The 18,121-nt window shown below is 35.2% G+C and overlaps 1 protein-coding gene across 6 annotated transcripts in view; it reads left to right on the top strand.

Annotated features, from left to right (window-relative positions):
• Positions 1-18,121, top strand: part of ERBB4 (erb-b2 receptor tyrosine kinase 4) — a 1,281,057-nt gene that overhangs the window by 1,020,444 nt on the left and 242,492 nt on the right. For all 6 annotated transcript variants that reach the window (XM_070800265.1, XM_070800289.1, XM_070800279.1 and 3 more), the window contains one exon: positions 14,363-14,495. In XM_070800265.1, the coding sequence (XP_070656366.1) occupies positions 14,363-14,495 (133 nt within the window). The remainder of the gene's footprint in view (positions 1-14,362; positions 14,496-18,121) is intronic.

Genomic DNA, 18,121 nt, shown 5'->3' with positions numbered 1-18,121 from the left:
ATTAGAACTAAATGTTATAGATTAGAAATAAAAGAGTATTTGCCCTCAAAGGGATATTATGCCTAAGTATAATTTTATTTAATTTGACAATAAGGAAAATGTTGGTGACCTTGACAAGTACTGATTTAGTGGAAAACCTAAAATGTAATGGGAATTAGTTCAGTAATTAAGAGAGCACAAGAAAATAATTATAAACACCTAAATAAGTTTAGTTTGAGAGTGTATAAAAGAGATACATAGTGCTAAGGGGAGATATTCTTATGATAGCCAAATGGAATGAATTGGGTCACAGAGATGGCGATAAAATTGAGGCCATTTATTAGCACTTAGTACTTTATATCTAAAAACATAAGGTTGTTCCAGTGAAAATTACAAACTCATAAAATAAAAAATATGAAGTGGCATATTCCAGAAGGGCTTCCCTGGTGGCTCAGAGTTTAAAGCGTCTGCCTCCAATGCAGGAGACCCAGGTTTGATCCCTGGGTTGGGAAGATCCCCTGGAGAAGGAAATGGTAACCCACTCCGGTATTCTTGCTTGGAGAATCCCATGGACGGAGAAGCCTGGTAGGCTACAGTCCATGGTGTGGCAAAGAGTCAGACATGACTGAGCGACTTCACTTTCACTCTCACTTTCACTTTTCACCTTTTTCAATTACAGAACTTTCTTTAATACCAAACGTTCAATTCTCGAAAAAGGAGTATCATTAGGACTCAGAATTAACAAAGATCTGTATAGACTTCCAAAGGTGCTTAGTTTCAGCTTGTCTTACCCAGTGGGAAGAACAGCTCTGGTATAATAGTACAAATAACATTTTTAAATGTATTAGCTATTTTAGATGTGTGTTACATTAAAAATGAATGCTTTCAAATGATCACAACAAAAATAGATTGATACAGCAAACTTTACCAAACTTTGGAGAAACAAAGCTCCAAAATAAGTTTATCAGGGAAAGAAAAGGAAAAGGAGGAGGAAAGAAAACAGAAATGAAAACAAAAGCCCTTTAGTTCAGTTCAGTTCAGTTCAGTTCAGTCACTCAGTCGTGTCCAACTCCTTGCGACCCCATGGACTGCAGGATGCCAGGCTTCCCTGTCCATCACCAACTCCTGGAGTTTACCCAAACTCATGTATATTGAGTTGGTGATGCCAAAAGCCCTTGAACCTTTTTCTTCCTTTTTCATTTTTAGCATTCCTAGAGAAAAAACAAAGTATTGGAAATGCTTAAATAAAATTGCATTATGTTATCTGTGGTTCTCTTTAATTAAAAAATGTGAAGCTATTAATAAAATCAGCACAGGTATAAGTGTTGACATTAGAGGAGGAATAGGTAGACACAGAAATCTGAAGGCATATTGAAATGATAACAGTATACATTTATATTGTTCGGCACCTCAAATCCATAGAAACAAAGGAATCAACACTTCTCCATCCAAATGTTTTTTCTCTTTGTTTCTTACACCCATAATGGGAATCATCAACCTTCCACTCACCCAAGCACCGGATTCTTGTCATCTTTGGCTCCTCCTCTGTCTCTCTTCACCATCAGGTTTATGCACTTGATGTATATTTCTGCTGTTGTAAATACTTTTCTACTTCATCCTCTATACTTCCCTACTCTGTCCCTCGCTGCCACCAATAAGAACTATTGGAATAGTTTAGTCTTCTTTTCCTGGCTTATCTATCTAGTGTATTAGAAGAATAATCTTTCTAATATACTGTTGTAATCATATTTTAATGAAAACAGACAAGGTTTTAGAGTAAAACAAGACAAAATTCAAAATGACTAACCATGTAGAATGCTTAAGACCTGCTGCAAGTTTTATAACCTCCCTCAGATTCATCATACATAAATAATCAATATGTTAGAATAATTATTTGACATAACACATATAAAACACATCAGCAGGCAAAGAGTCCACCTCCATGCAGGAGACACTGGAGATACCGGTTCCCCTGGAGGAGGAAATAACAACCTGCTTCAGTATTCTTGCCTGAAAAATTCCATGGACAGAGTAGCCTGGCAGGCTACAAACCAAAGAGTCACAAAGAGTCAGACATGACTGAGTTACTAAGCACAACACATATAAAACACATGCCAAATGTAGCTTTGTTTTTCAATCCTGGAAAAAATGTTTAGTGATCCCACATGGATGTCCAAAATCCTGGCATTTCCCCCATAGCTGTAGCTGCTCTTAAAGTCTCCTCCCTTGTCATTTCATCTAGCTTCTCATTAACATGTGCAAGTCCCCTCAGTGGGACAAAAGTTTGCCAGAAGGGCAAAATAAGTAGAAAATACATCATCTAAATGAAAAGAGTGATTTTTTTTTTCAACGACATTTTCTTACTCCCTTTGTGTAAGTATTTCATAAATAAAATTGTTTTTAGTCTAAGGCAAGTATTGGGGTGCTTTATAAACATACTAAAAATCAAAGATGTTTTATATAAATGAAAGAAAAGTGAAAGTGAAGTCGCTCAGTCGTGTCTGACTCTTTGCAACCCCATGAACTGCAGCCCACCAGGCTCCTCTATTCATGGGATTCTTTTATATACACAATTGTATGTACAATGAAAAAAAAAAAAAATCAAAGTTTTAGTTAAATTAGCTTGTAAATTATCTCAAAATGGGGCTGTTTAAATCTGTATTATATAACTGTCCCCAATAAACTTAACACAAATGTGTGATGTTTTGATAAAGATAAATGCAATTTTCTGTAGTCTGTGATCTCTGTTAGCAGCATGTGCTGTGCTGTGCTTAGTTGCTCAGTCGTGTCCAACTTTTTGCAACCCCTTGGACTATAGCCCTCCAGGCTCCTGTGTCCATGGGAATTTTCCAGGCAAGAATACTGGAGTGGGTAGCCTATCCCTTCTCCAGGGGAATTTCATGACCCTGGAATCCAACAGGGATCTCCTGAATTGCAGGCGGATTCTTTATCAGCTGAGCTACAGGTAGCTACAGGTAACTGAGCTACTTATGCCCATTAGTAGCATAGGTGTATGAAATTACAGTGATGAGAATGAATGGAGATTTTGAGGTGAAGAAAAATGTTAATATGTGAGAATAAAGGATCGTGCCTATAATGATTTACTTCTCTCCTACTTTAGTTCCTGTGGAGGTAAAGTAGGAAGTACTTTAGGAGGAAGTACTTTAGGAAGTACGTAGGAGGCCTGGTGTGCTGCAATCCATGGAGTCACAAAGATTCAGACAAGACTTGGAGACTGAACAACACTTTACTTCATAGAGAAGCATTTATGTAATATTTTCTTCTCTATTGTGGGACTAATTCCTTATCATATTGAATCATTTTGGTAGGTGACAACCGAAATTTTAAGATTTTTATCTTCAATTTTTTAATACTTTGGCATATTGCTTCAGATTACCATGTCTATGTGATGAATAGGTAATGGGATAGAGCAGTGTTTAGTGGATTTTGTATTTTTCAATTAAATATTTAAAAATTATGTTCATTTCTTTAAACATATGTATATATTCTACCTATACAGATGATGTTTAAAGTGTTCTACTAATATGAACATTGTATTGTATAATAAGTATAAACCACACAATACATACACACAACTCTAAAGACAGAAAATTTACTTGAGCTCTTACACAAATCTGCTAAAAGTTCTTTCTTATCTAATTCTCTTTCAGTATTTTATTTGTAACAATTCATAGATATTTTTCAATTATATTTCAGCAAAGCTGAAAACAATTCAAAGGTGTAAAATTCATAGGTGGGTTATTTGTACTCTTAGGATTATGTGTTTAATCATGAGAATAATTGCCTCAAAAATCAAATGTTCAGGTTTGTATGCTTTCCTAAAATTGCAACAAAAACTCATAGATAGATATAAATATTACTTGTAAATTGGAGGAAGGAATCACTGTAAAACTATCAGAATTTTTTTTCAGTTCTAATCCTAGACATAATCCAAGTGATATTTACATATTTGTTTAATGGTAAAATCTTTTCTGAAATACCTTGTAATGCTGTGTTTTGAATAATATGTAATAGCATATTGAAAACTTATTGGGAAAAACATTTATTTAAACACATGAAAAGTCAAGAAACATTCATTTTCTTAGGAAGAGGGACAGAATATTTTGCTTCATCTGCTTTAGCACTTACATTTCTGGTCACATTTAAGATATAATAGAGAAATCTCAAATCTTAATCAAAGGATACTATAATACCCTAGATAGTATACTGTAATACTCTAGGTCTCATCAAATAAAAGCTATAACTATCAACTGATGAATGCCTCAGAATTTTATCCACATCACTTTCCTTTGCTCAAAAGACAAAAGATGTGTTATATTTATAGAGCAAGTAGAATTACGGGTCAGATAAGTACAGTTTACAGGAGGGGAAAAAGAAAAAAAAAAAAACATTAATATGGCTCTCCTTGCCCTAGGCAGTAACCCTTAAACTGTCTTCTGGGGAATTTCAATATTTTCTAGTGTTTCAAGATCTCTTGTTTCAAATCTGAACCACTTTGGGGAAGACTGAACAGATGAACAGTGCAGTAAGAACTATCACCAGAGTGATAGATTCTGCTTGTCTTTGCTTTTCCTTTAGGAAATTGAAGTTTTTTAATCCCCTCAAAATCTTGTTAACTGTTCTCTCACTGAGAAAATAAAATGAAGCTAAATGAAGAACTAAAGCACTTATAATTGTCAATAAGCACATAAATGACTTAATAGACATGAATCATAATGGACATAGCAATGCAAAGAAAGTGCCGGTGTGATGAGAATTATACCATTAAGATAAAATAAAATCAAATGTAAAATTAAATAAAAACTAAATATAAAATCAGAGTTTATTAGAACTCCTAAATAAATTTATGTGCATTTTATATTCTCTATTATCAAATATAAGTATTGAAGAAAAATCTGATTAATTCTATTTCTCTTCTCTAAAGTAATTTTAATGAAACATCTTTAGAAAGACAACTTAATATAGCTGAAAAATTGATGAACTTGAGATTACAAGATGTAAAATGTTAGCATTACTCTTTATGTTTGACCTTATCTAAGTATCTTACCTTTTTTGAGTCTATTTCTTATTTTTAATATGGGGGTTATAAGATCTATCTTTATTGCATAGTTATTGTGAATGTATGCAATGTATGTAAAAAGAAAATTTTAATTAAAATTATACAAGTATTATTAGAATGAAAAGTCTTATAGTCAATCTATTTAAATTATTTGAACATAAGTGCAGTATTTAAGACCAAACAAATCCCTGGTATATCTCTATAAAAGGGGACAGTTCTATATCAAGATAGAATCTTTGATGTTTTCATTTCTATTAGATTATTTCCTTTTGAAAAAGGAAATAATTGTTAATGACATTACAAGTGTCATAAAACCAATGAGCACCTAATGGCAGTCAAATCTTGTGTTCCTCTTATTTGGACAGAACTTTTCCTGTGTTTGTATTTCCCTTGTGGCTCAGCTGGTAAAGAATCTGCCTGCAATGCGGGAGACCTGGATCCCATCCCTGGGTTGGGAAGATCCCTTGGAGGAGGAAAAGGCTACTCACTCCAGTATTCTGGCCTAGAGAATTCCATGGACTATACAGTCCATGGGGTCACAAAGAATCGGACATAACTGAGTGACTTTCACTTTCCTGTGTTTAAACTGCTTACATACATAATTAATATAATATTGAAATGGTCCTATTTGTGAAGTGGTATTATTTATCTCAGTTGGCAACTGATTCTAAGAATTTTCTTTCAGTAAAGAGTCAAGATGTTTTTGATCAACTACATTTAAAGAGCAAATTAGGAAATATAGTCTATTACTGTGGATACATTTAACCTCTGGTCCATGATAGATTCATGCTTTTTGTCTGATTGTTACTATAACATTTTTGGAGGAAAGATAAGATACAGGATGTTAACCAATGTCATATAATCATATTTTTAAGACAAAATATAAGCTTACACAGAGTCATCACTTCTGACTCTAATGTATGAAACATCCATTTGTGTTATATGTAGGTTTGTTGTTGTTGTTGTTGTTTGGTCACTTAGTGTGTCTGACTCTTTGCAACACCATGGACTGTAGCCCGCCAGACTCCTCTGTCCATGGGAGTCTTATGGTTTATTACAGGCAGTAACTAACTTACCTTCCCAGGAAGTGAAACTTGGTAATACTTAGGTGCTCTTGTATGAATGTGTATGTGTTCATTTATTTATACATATATATGTAAAGAGTTAGGGAACTTCCCTGGTGGCTCAGACAGTAAAGCATCTGCCTACAATGCTGGAGACCCAGGTTCAATCCCTGGGTTGGGAAGATCTCTTGGAGAAGGAAATGGCAACCCACTCCAGTATTCTTGCCTGGAAAATCCCATGGATGGAGGAGCCTGGTTACAGTCTACAGACCACAGTCCATGGGGTTGCAAAGAGTTGGACACGACTGAGCGACTTCACTTTTTTATGTAAAGAGTTATATGGAAGTGTCCTAGATTCTCTAAACTGTGCTAAGTATTTATCAAAGGACAAACATTTAATTTACTGTTCACAAAAGTGTACTTTTGAGAGTGAAGGGGGTTCTATTGGTACTTAACAGTGGTACAAACTGAGACTGTCTTGGCCTAAGTAAGGTGTATATTTTGCCAGTGCTAAGGTGTTTGCTGGTACTAGTGGTAAAGAATCCACCTGCCAATGCAGGAGACTCATGAGTCGTGGGTTTGATCTCTCGGTTGGGAAGATCCCCTGGAGTAGAAAATGGCACCCCACTCCAATATTCTTGCCTAAAAAATCCCATGGACAGAAGAACCTGGAAGGCTACAGTCCATGGGGTCACAAAGAGTCCGACACAACTGAGCACTGTTTCAAGAGTATTTGATTTCATGATAGTATTAAACAGGATCCCTGGTGGCTCAGACAGTAAGGCGTCTGTCTACAATGCAGGAGACCCAGATTTGAGCCGTGGGTTGGGAAGATCCCCTGGAGAAGGAAATGGCAATCCACTCCAGTACTATAGCCTGGAAAATCCCATGGATATAGGAGCCTGGTAAGGGTCTATGGGGTCGCAAAGAGCCGGATATGACTGAACGACTTCGCTTTCACTTTCAGAGGCAAATATGTCAGATCTCAGGCATCTGAGAAAGACCAGGTAGCTCCTGCTGTGTTTATTTCTCATTACCTTTGGTGAAGAATGTGCTTATGTCTATTTAAACTGAGTTATTTGACGGTGGTACTGCTATTCCAACTAGTGGAGGCAGACATATAATTATTAGGTTGGTGAGAAAGTAATTGTGGTTTTGCATTGTTGAACTTTGCTGTTTGATATTGGAATACATTCTTAAATATTTAATATGTTGTTTTATTATATACCATCTTAATGAGCATTTCTGACTTTATGTTTTTTGTTAATTACTGATTACTAGCTGTTTATATTTATTTTAGCCTAGGGAAATGATGTTAGACAAAAGGCAAGATAGAATGAGTGTCTTATTTGAGTTCAAAATGGGTTGTAAAACAGCAGGGACAACTGGCAACATCAACAACTCATTTGGCCCAGGAACTGCTAGTGAACGTACAGTGCAATGGTGGTTCAACAAATTTTCTGAAGGAGATGAGTGCTTTGAAGATGAGGAGCGCAGTGGCTGGCCATTGAAATTTGACAATGACCAATTGAGACGATCATGGAAGCTGATCCTCTTACAACTAGGAGATGTTGCTAAAGAATGTCGACCATTCTATGGTAGTTCAGCATTTGAAGCAAATTGGAAAGGTGAAAAAACGCAATAAGTGAGTGCCTCATGAGCCGACCGCAAATCAAAAAAAAATCGTTTTGAAGTGTCATGTTCTTTTATGCTATGCAACAGCAACAGACCATTTCTTGATCAGACTGTGACATGTGATGAAAAGTGGATTTTGTTTGACAGCCGGTGGTGACCAGCTCAGTGGTTAGACCAAGAAGAAGCTCCAAAGACTTCCCAAAGCCAAACTTGCACGCACACACAAAAAGTCATGGTCACTGTTTGGTGGTCCCCATCTGATCCACTGCAGCTTTCTGAATCCCAGCAAAATCATCATATCTGAGGGGTACAGTCAGTAAATCAGTAAGTCAATGGGATACACTGAAAACTGCAACACCTGTAGCTGGCATTGGTCGACAGAAAGGGCACAATTATTCTCCACAACACCACCCAACTGCATGTCACACAACCAACATTTCAAAAGTTGAAAGAATTGGGCTCCAAAATTTTGCCTCATTCCCCATATTCATCTGACCTCTCGCCAACCGACGACTACTTCTTCAAGCATTGCCACAGTGTTTTGCGGGAAAACGCTTCGACAACCAGCAGGAGTCAGAAAATGCTTTCCAAGAGTTTGTCGAATCCTGAAGCACAGATTTTTTACACTACAGGAATAAACAAACTTATTTTTTGTTGTCAAAAATGTGTTGATTGTAATAGTTCCTATTTTGATTAATAAAGATGTGTTTGAGCCTAGTTATAATTTAAAATTCACAGCCCGAAACCACAATTACTTTTCACCAACCTAATAAAACTCAAATTAGTCTGAGGTGGAAACATTTTTCCAGCATGATGTAATACTATAAGGAAGAATTGTGAAGATTTGAAAGGTAAACATAAAGTAATAATGCTAGAGACATTATTTTACACTTTCATTTAAACTTTGTTATTCAAAAATGGTTAAAATGATCTAATTAGCCTGTTGGACTTGCTTGTTTATAATTCTGTGTAAATTAAAAAAAAAAAATCAGTTTAACACCTTTAGTACCCATCATGGACAGAAAATAAAGCAGCCCTAAGCTTTAAAAAAAAAAAAAATGTTTATTTATTTGGCTGTACTGGGGCTGAGCTGTGGTATTTGGGGATCTTTAGTTTGGCGGGCAAACTCTTCACTGCAGCATGTGGAATCTAGTTCCCTGACCTGGGATTACCCAGGCCTGCTATATTGGAAGTGTGGGATCTTAGCCACTGGGACACCAGGGAAGCCCTATGGCCCTAAGTCTGATCCAAACAATTCTGAGGATCTGACTTCAAATTGTTTAATTTAGAGCTTCTAAAAGTGGAGTTCTTTGATATAAAGTCAATACCGTGAGTTGTAAACTACATCATCAGTGTGTTATATTAATAGAATATCTGATTGATTCCTTTATCTGTAATTGAAAATTATTCTATACTTAAGAAATAAAGAAAAATATGCCTATATTATAAATTTAAAATACTTTTATTTGGTGAAATTAACACAAAAAAAATCTTATAGATTTAGAATTCTTTTCACTAGTGGGAAAGAAGCTGCCTGCCAAGGCAGGAGACTTAAGAGACACAGGTTTGATCCCTGGGTTGGGAAGATCCTCTGGAGTAAGAAATGACAACCACTCCAGTATTCATGCCTGGAGAATCCCATGGACAGAGGAGCCTAGCAGGCCACAGTCCATAGGGACACCACTGAAGTGACTTAGCACAGCACAGCAGAGTGAGTATATTAAAGTACCAGTCTTACTAAGTTTACAATTTTAAAGAAAATACCACTGCACATATTTTGTAGAATAGTCTGCCCTTGACATTAAGTGAAACAAAATGGGTGTAATCAAATAGTTTTAAAGCCATTTGAATTTTAATCGTAAATTATATTGACTTTATTTTGTTTCTGATTTGTTATCTGAAAGGAAACAGATCAGTGAAAGAAAGTATTTGGATGTTTATAAAATCAAGTTCCGTGATTCACTCACATTTTATATTCTCCAGTGAGGAATAACATAGTTCAAATATACTAATGACTAATAAGAATACATCTTATTATATGAATAGCATAGTCTGGGGAGACACTACTCTTCAATATACAATTTTTAAATAGATAATTGCATTCAAGATTATAGAGTAATTTATAGTGTTGTCTCTGAACTTCTAAAAGAAACTGTGAAATCCAAGTTATATGCTTTTAAATAAATTAGTCATGTTCATTTGTGACTCAGAATCCTTATTATATTAGTTTCTATGAGTAGATGGGAGATACTAGTTTCATTATACTATTTTAAAATCACAGAATAAGATAAAATATCATCTGATAGCATTCCTTTAGAAAAAGCTTGCACTTGTCACTTGACATGCCCTATCTTGTATACTTCAGGGTATCCCAAAGGTTTTTAATGGACAGGCAAAAGACAGAGAACAAGCAATACTCCTATTACAGATGAGGGATTACAGAGTATTCTAGGTCTCTTGGTTTTGACCCTTATGATTTCATTAATGTCACATCTTAGCCTCTAAGAGGTTACTCTGACCCATATGTAAGAGGAACACACTCTCCTTCAGGGAATATAGCTGAGTTGGCAGTAGTCAGCACTAGACCTAGGAGAGATACACAACAATTTAAAACTGCAACTTAAGTAACTATATCCCTTTTATCCAAAGGATTCTTATAAAGAGTGAAGCATTAACTTTCAGGGGGTAAAAAAAAAAAAAAAAAGGGCATTGATCCTACACCTACAAATGTCTCAGATCAGATCAGATCAGTCGCTCAGTCGCGTCGGACTCTTTGCGACCCCATGAATCGCAGCACGCCAGGCCTCCCTGTCCATCACCAACTCCTGGAGTTCACTGAGACTCACGTCCATCGAGTTGGTGATGCCATCCAGCCATCTCATCCTCTGTCGTCCCCTTCTCCTCTTGCCCCCAATCCCTCCCAGCATCAGAGTCTTTTCCAAGGAGTCAACTCTTCGCATGAGGTGGCCAAAGTACTGGAGTTTCAGCGAATCATCAAAATTGCGGGGGAGTACAAAATGTGAAGTGGTATAACTTTTCAAATTAGATGGATCTTATAAAACATAATGTTAATTGTAAGAAACATAGTGGCAATTAAATGTCTCAGACACATTAAGCTATAATGAATAGAACATACCTTCAGAAGTACTTAGATCATAAAAGTGGACAGGGAATAGCGAAATGAAATCTTAATTGAAAAAATGCAAAGTAAACATTCGAAAAGGAAAAAAGAAAGAAAATAAGGCTGTTATTGTAAAACTAAGCTTTTAGACAAAGATGTATTTTTCCTGTATTTTTCTTAAGTTTCATTAACCTATATTTCTAAGGGAAGACATAATGGAGAATATTAGAAAACTGTTCAATAGTAAAAACAACAAAAATAGTGCTAGAGTCATATAATTCAGAAACAAAAACCATTTAATGTCTTATTGTACATTTTTCCAGATCTTTTTTTTTTTTTGCACACATATATGTTCTTGCCTGGAGAATCCCAGGGACGGGGGAGCCTGGTGGGCGGCCATCTATGGGGTCGCATAGAGTTGGACGCGACTGAAGCGACTTAGCAGCAGCAGCATGTATATGTGTGTAAGAATTTTTTTTTGATTTAGTGCCTACTGTGTTTTAACTCAGTCTTTTTGATCTCTGGTCTACATCTTTACACGCCAGTATAGTCTATTTCATCTACTATCAAATCCATATTCTAATTTCTCAAGTTATCAAAAAAATTTCTGTATAGCTGACTTGTCAAAACTAGAGTCCACGCCAGGGTTACATTTCACGTCAATTTTTTAATGAATATTAAATCTTCTTAATCAAAATCAGTACCTTTTATCATGATATTCACTTATTAAAAATACAAGCAAGTTTTCTTATAGAATATTGTTGCTTTTCAACTTAATTGCTTCCTTGTAGTTAATTTTTTTTTTCTTTTCCAAGAGTAACTTCTGCTGAACTAAGAAGAAGTAGGCCTCTTTAAACATCCAACAAGAATTTATGTATGAATTTTAGGTGCAGAAACTCTAGTTCTTTGCTTCTTTGGATTGTTTGTAACACTCCCATTCCTGCAAAGTGGTAAAAGAGGAAAACAACTCGAAAAATGCAAATCAACCAAGGAACTGCTGAAGGAAGATAACAAAAGTAAAAGCTAACTAGAAAGTCATAGAAATTGCTGTCTGTTGAATTTTTAAATGTTTTATTTTCATTGCCAGGACTAAATAGAAATGATATGATAACTGATATTCATTTGAATTAGATGAAAAAAAATAGAGTCAGGAATCTTGTTCTGTTGGAAATGATCACTCTTAAAATGAAAGACAAACAAAAAATAGAGAATTTTCTTTTAATTTATAGTGACAAATGCTTTCATAAATACATACCATTTATTCTTTTGCAAAATGGATAAGTAGAGGAAGATTAGAGTTTAGTTCAAACCTACAGCTAAGAAAATGCTGGGAACTATTCTCAATCATGCATAAATCCTTTACAATAAAACATTGGGCTAAGGAAACAAAAATGTAACTCTTTTTATAGTAGTGACTTTTCAGAGATGTATTAGGCACTTGAGCTGAAAAATATGCCTTGAGTTGAAGACTTAAAATGTTTTCTGAAATGCATATTTAACTGGAATACCAAAAATGTGATCTTACACATACCAAAAGGCATTATAATGATGAGTTTGTTTCCATACTGTAGTGTAATTTTCTCAGCACAGATTTTTATATCTTTAGAAAATTCCATTTAGGAAAATCTGGTTGAATTATAGCAACATTTCAATGTGCTGAAGGACTTTCAACTGCCAGGCAACAACCTTTAGGATGAACCACTTTTTAAGGTTTCTTTGCAGTTTTATATGACAATAATATAACAGTTATAATGTTTAAAAGACATGACTTCATTTGTAGAAGAAGTTAGACAGAATTTTTTTTTCCAATAGCTCTTTAAAATTTAAATATTTTACTTTGGATCATCCACTTTCATTATTTCTGATCTTTGAGCAAAACTTTATCTTACAGGAACAAGTAATGTTTTTGTTTTTCTAAGAGTGTAGCTGTATAAAGTAGGTTCTTCTACAAATAGTAATATAAAACATAAAACACTTTACCATAGAGAACATGAGCATTCAGGGAAGTCTTTTTTAGTTTTGATATCTATCATGACTTCATAGTCAATATGTGTTTTACTCTGAACTGTTTCATATGGCATATGAAATTAATGTATTTCAAGACTGACCACAGGAAGCTCATAGATACTATTCTAGGACAAGAAGTTAAGACCATAAACATTACTTTTCAAGTAAGCAAAAAATTTAATATTAGAAAACAAAAAGTGATCAGTTTCAAAAGCATGTCTTAGTAAGCAATATATTAGATAAACATTTTAAGAATAAAAATCTCTGGTCAATATCTTCCTATTTTAATGCTATTTATGTATTTTTATTCAACACTTAATATTTGGGAGAATGGCATTGAAACATGTATATCATGTAAGAAACGAGTTGCCAGTCCAGGTTCGATGCACGATACTGGATGCTTGGGGCTAGTGCACTGGGACGACCCAGAGGGATGGTATGGGGAGGGAGGAGGGAGGAGGGTTCAGGATGGGGAACACATGTATACCTGTGGCGGATTCATTTTGATATTTGGCAAAACTAATACAATTATGTAAAGTTTAAAAATAAAATAAAATTTAAAAAAAAGACATTAATGGAAAGTTGAAACAATAAAAAAAAAATACTTAATATATAGACTTCTTTCATGGATATATGATGCTTAGTCATGCTTTTGATAATAATGCTTACTCCAGTCATCATAACTCTGAAAACCTGTCTGACCCAATTCTTCATCTTTCTCTTGCCCCTTTTCCCAACAGAATTGCCCTTGACAGAGTTTGAAATAGCACTTTGTCAATGCATCTCTCTGTTGGTATCTTTGTATGCCAGAGGCATGGGGTTCATATGTCCTCAAACCACTCATTCTTGGTTTAAAACAGTGGTTCTCAATTGGCAGTGATTTTGACACACATTTGGCAATGTCTGGAGACACACGTCATGACTGGGGAGAGAGGGTGAGTGTTGCTGGCATCTAGTGGATGGAGGATGAGATTGCTGCTAAACATCCTAAAATGTGTAAGGCAGTCCCCAGAACGGACAAGTATCCAGCCCTGCATGTCAATAGTGCCACTGTTGAGAAAGCCTGCTTTAGAGAAAATGTTGAAAATAATAGCATATATCACAATCGTACTATTTAAATGCATTTTTCTTCTTTATAGATAAAAGTAAAATTAAAACAATTTAAAGTGATCCTGTATCAAAAATTTGGCATATATTCTTCATTTTGTTATCAAATTTTACATGTTTCATCAAATGGCATGTTGTGGCTGCTCATCTCCAACGATTAGTTGTCTGTGCATGGTTTACTATTAAAAAACAAAGCAAAAAAAAAAAAAAAAAAAGTGCAGTTTTTACCATGAGAAAAGGTAATGCGTTTTTGTTTGTGTTTCTTCTAACTGATTAGACTTGTGATATGTGGGTAAACAACCATCCTTTCCTCTTTTTCTGTCTTTTCTCTCTTACTTTTATTATTCTCTTTTCCATTCTGGTTGGCAGGACTCCTCTAATTGCAGCTGGAGTCATTGGTGGGCTCTTCATCCTGGTCATTGTGGGCCTAACATTTGCAGTTTATGCTCGAAGGAAGAGCATCAAAAAGAAAAGGGCCTTAAGAAGATTCCTGGAAACAGAGGTGAGGTGTTCATTTCTTCTGTTCATGTGTTTAAGGACTTTCATTAGAGTTAGAAGGTTTTTATGATACTCAGTTCTTAATCCAAGTGAAAATTCTATTTGGTTTTCTGCTGAAGATTTACGTTTTTATAGTATGCTTTGGTAGCTTAGAGTATAAAGAATCTGCCTGCAATGCAGGAGACCTGGGTTCAGTTCTTAGGTCTGGAAGATCCCCTGGAGAAGGGAATGGCAACCCATTCCAGTATTCTTGCCTGGAGAATTCCATGGACAGATGATGGGGTCACAAAGAGTCGGACACAACTGAGCGACTAATATTTTCTACTTTCTATTATACAAAGTTGATGAAAAATCAGAGTGTATAATAAATGTAGTCAAGGCAGGCTCATGACTTAAAGAGGGCAAATAGCAAGAGTCAAGGAAAATATCATATTGGGAAAAGACAGATCTGTTTCTTGGGGGGCCAGGGGTCCATTAATAAGCTCTAGGATATCAAAGTAGGAGATCTAGAAAATATCTGAGTAAGAAGATATCTTCGTAACAGAATGAGAAAAATGTTAGCAAGAGATAGGATTATTTTGGCTAAAATAAAGCCAGATCGACAAACAATTTATGCTTTAATTAAGGGTCATTCAGTGGGTAGCCACCAATCTTATAACATCAGTGAAAAGATGAGCTTCAGGATAAAGCTTAGACCTTCCCACACTATGCATTTAATATTGTGCATGTTAGTTATTGTGAATATGTAAATTACCCATAAATATTATAATTTCTTTTACATTGCCACACTGAGTTTTCTGGCATGCAAGATGATCATTTTCAGCATACAGGCTATCAGAGGGAAAGCAATTGCAGAAGAATGTGTGTTACCATAGCTTTCTCAACTTAAATCCTACCTCTGTCTCCTGATACACATACCCATGCCTGTCTGAACAATTGAGAGCAAATCTGTACTGAGACAGCCTTCTCTGCGATTGCTTTCTGTCAATGTAACAGTCTGACTTCCTCTTAACACTGACAGGAATGGGAATATTTGTTCATTCATAAGTTTCTCACACTGATAATGAATTAAATTTTAGCTCTTTCCCCCTAGAAGTTGAATCTAGATAGAAGAAATATGTGACAGTTTCAGAAAGCTACTATAGAGCTACATGTAAGGAAATACTTTCTAATGATGGAAGTTATCTGAGATTAGAATGGGCTGTCTTGTCAATAGACTCATTCAAGCATTAAGTAGTCAGTTATAGACACAGAGTGAACATAGTAACAATTTCTACTTAAGCTGGATGATGCAGTAGACCCAACTGACCACTTTCAGCTTTGTACATGTGAACACGAATAAGTTTGGCAGACAGAATTCTCTCATATGGCCGGTTTGGAACAGTCACTGAGAGAATCTTGAAAAGTGAAGTAAATAAACTAGAGTTGAAGAAGAATGGAAGGTTTGGTATAGCAGTGGATATTTAGATTCTTGAATAAATAGAAGACAAATTCTGTCTCTTAACCTTGTGTAGGAAAGGCTCATTGCTATGAAAGAGTTGTTTGTCTTGTTTTATTAATACGGTGCTTTCTAAGAATGCCCATCAAATTGGCATTTCATTACTAAATAAATGCACACTAATTGGTTTTGTAAGTATATTCTATTTTTTTTTAAATAGAAAGTTATCACTTAGGGCAAAATTAGATTATTGTTGAATTCCCATATTTCTCTCAGTAAAAGTAAATAACTATGATTTTCTACCATCTAAACAGAAGAGGAATTCTTAAGAGGATCAACTTAAATTCTCAATTACTGAAGCAAGAAATCTTGCCTCAAAGGTGAAAGTCGTTAAAATCTGATGTGCCGTTGGAAGGTTTTTAAAACTGATACACTTTCCCCAAATCATTTTCCCCCACAGTGTCTATTTTTCTGTTGCATACATAAAAGTAAGAAATCTTTTGTTTAACATACATTTATTGAAATGCGGATAAGCTTAATGGTTTTGTAGATGTTGTAATTTAAAAATATATTAATGAAAGACAATCCTATCTCTTGAAGTGACAGATTTGTTGCCTATATTATGGCAGATAACGTTCCAAAATTTTTCATCTATGCTCTATACTGTTTTATCCTTTAACAATCTTCTAAGGTAATTATTGCTACACCAACTTTACAGATGTGAAATGAAGGGCCAGGAAGGGTAAGTTGCATTCTAAGCTTATGAGTGGCAGCAATGGTATAAAAACCCACAGATTTAAATTTTATCATACTGCATCACAAAATAAAACTATGCTTCTTTTAATGATATAATGCTCAAATTCCTGGGGAAAAATGTGTTTGTAAAAAAAAAAATTGAATGATACTTAAAATTGCAGAGGACTAAACTTATCAGGTAGAATTATGACGTTTTCAAAATATGAAAGTACTGCATAGTATAGGTCTATATATGCTATGTGATAAGTCGCTTCAGTTGTGTCAGACTCTTTGCGACCCTATGGATTGTAGCCTGCCAGGCTTCTCTGTCCATGGGACTCTCTAGGCAGGAACACTGGAATGGGTTGCCATGCCCTCCTCCAGGAGCTCTTCCCAACCCAAGGAATCAAACCCACATCTCTTATGTCTTCTGTAATGGCAGACAGGTTCTTTACCACTAGGGCAACCTGGGAGGCCCATGTCTATATATAGAGTTCACACACACACACACACACATATATATGTTAAGTGTATCTAACCCAAAGTGCAAAAAAAATCCAGTTCCCAAATTTACATATGATTTCTGTATGACTTTTACATGTGATTTAAGAAATAATTTATAAAAGTTTCTTATTACACACAAAGTATATATATCAAAATCTACCAAACAAATTCTGCACAGCAGGATTCAAATGAAGAGGATCCTCTGCAGGAGATTTTGTGTTCAGGTTTAATAAAGACTTGTGTGGTTCTTTCTGAGATTTATGTGACTTGCATGCAGTTATATGCATTATTACAATTTAAATTTGAAAATGAAATAGCAGTGCATTGTCAAACTATTAAAAAAGCCTAATTTTATTGATATTTTTTATCATTTTTCCCAAATTCTTGCTAACTATTCCTAACCGTTACTTATATTCATGATCCTGTTCAGCTAATTAAGTAGACTGTGATGTTCACAGGAACATTATAATAATAACCAAGTTGGAGGACCACACTGCAGTTAGCCTTGTAAACAGACATTTTGAAATAGTGTGGTGGTTTTCAAGACAATGTGAGTAGGAGTAGCCCTTAAGTATTTCCTTATGCTGAGAAAGAACAAGCTATTTGTAAAGTTTAGTTCCTTTATTAACTTTAAAAAAAAGAAGAAGCTCTTATTTGTCTCACTTGCTTTTTCCCTCAAGCATAGATAAATTTCTAAAATTTTAACATTCAGTATAGACTATTTGGTATCTGGAGTCTCTCTTTTGTCTACATTTTTGTTATTGTTGTTGTTCTTCACATAAAAAATTGGCACACATTTATATACATTTCTCCTGCTTACCCATTCTCTCTGGCAATGGCATCTAAACCATGACATCTAAAATCATCAGCCTAATTTTACCCCTTTGGGCCATAACCAGCCCCCTTCCGGATCTGGCATCGCCCACCGTAATCTCAGCCTTCAGACCTGTCCC

Source organism: Bos indicus, chromosome 2, assembly GCF_029378745.1.
Source record: "Bos indicus isolate NIAB-ARS_2022 breed Sahiwal x Tharparkar chromosome 2, NIAB-ARS_B.indTharparkar_mat_pri_1.0, whole genome shotgun sequence".
NCBI classification, from domain to species: domain Eukaryota; kingdom Metazoa; phylum Chordata; class Mammalia; order Artiodactyla; family Bovidae; genus Bos; species Bos indicus.
This window is presented reverse-complemented; position numbering and strand designations above follow the sequence as displayed.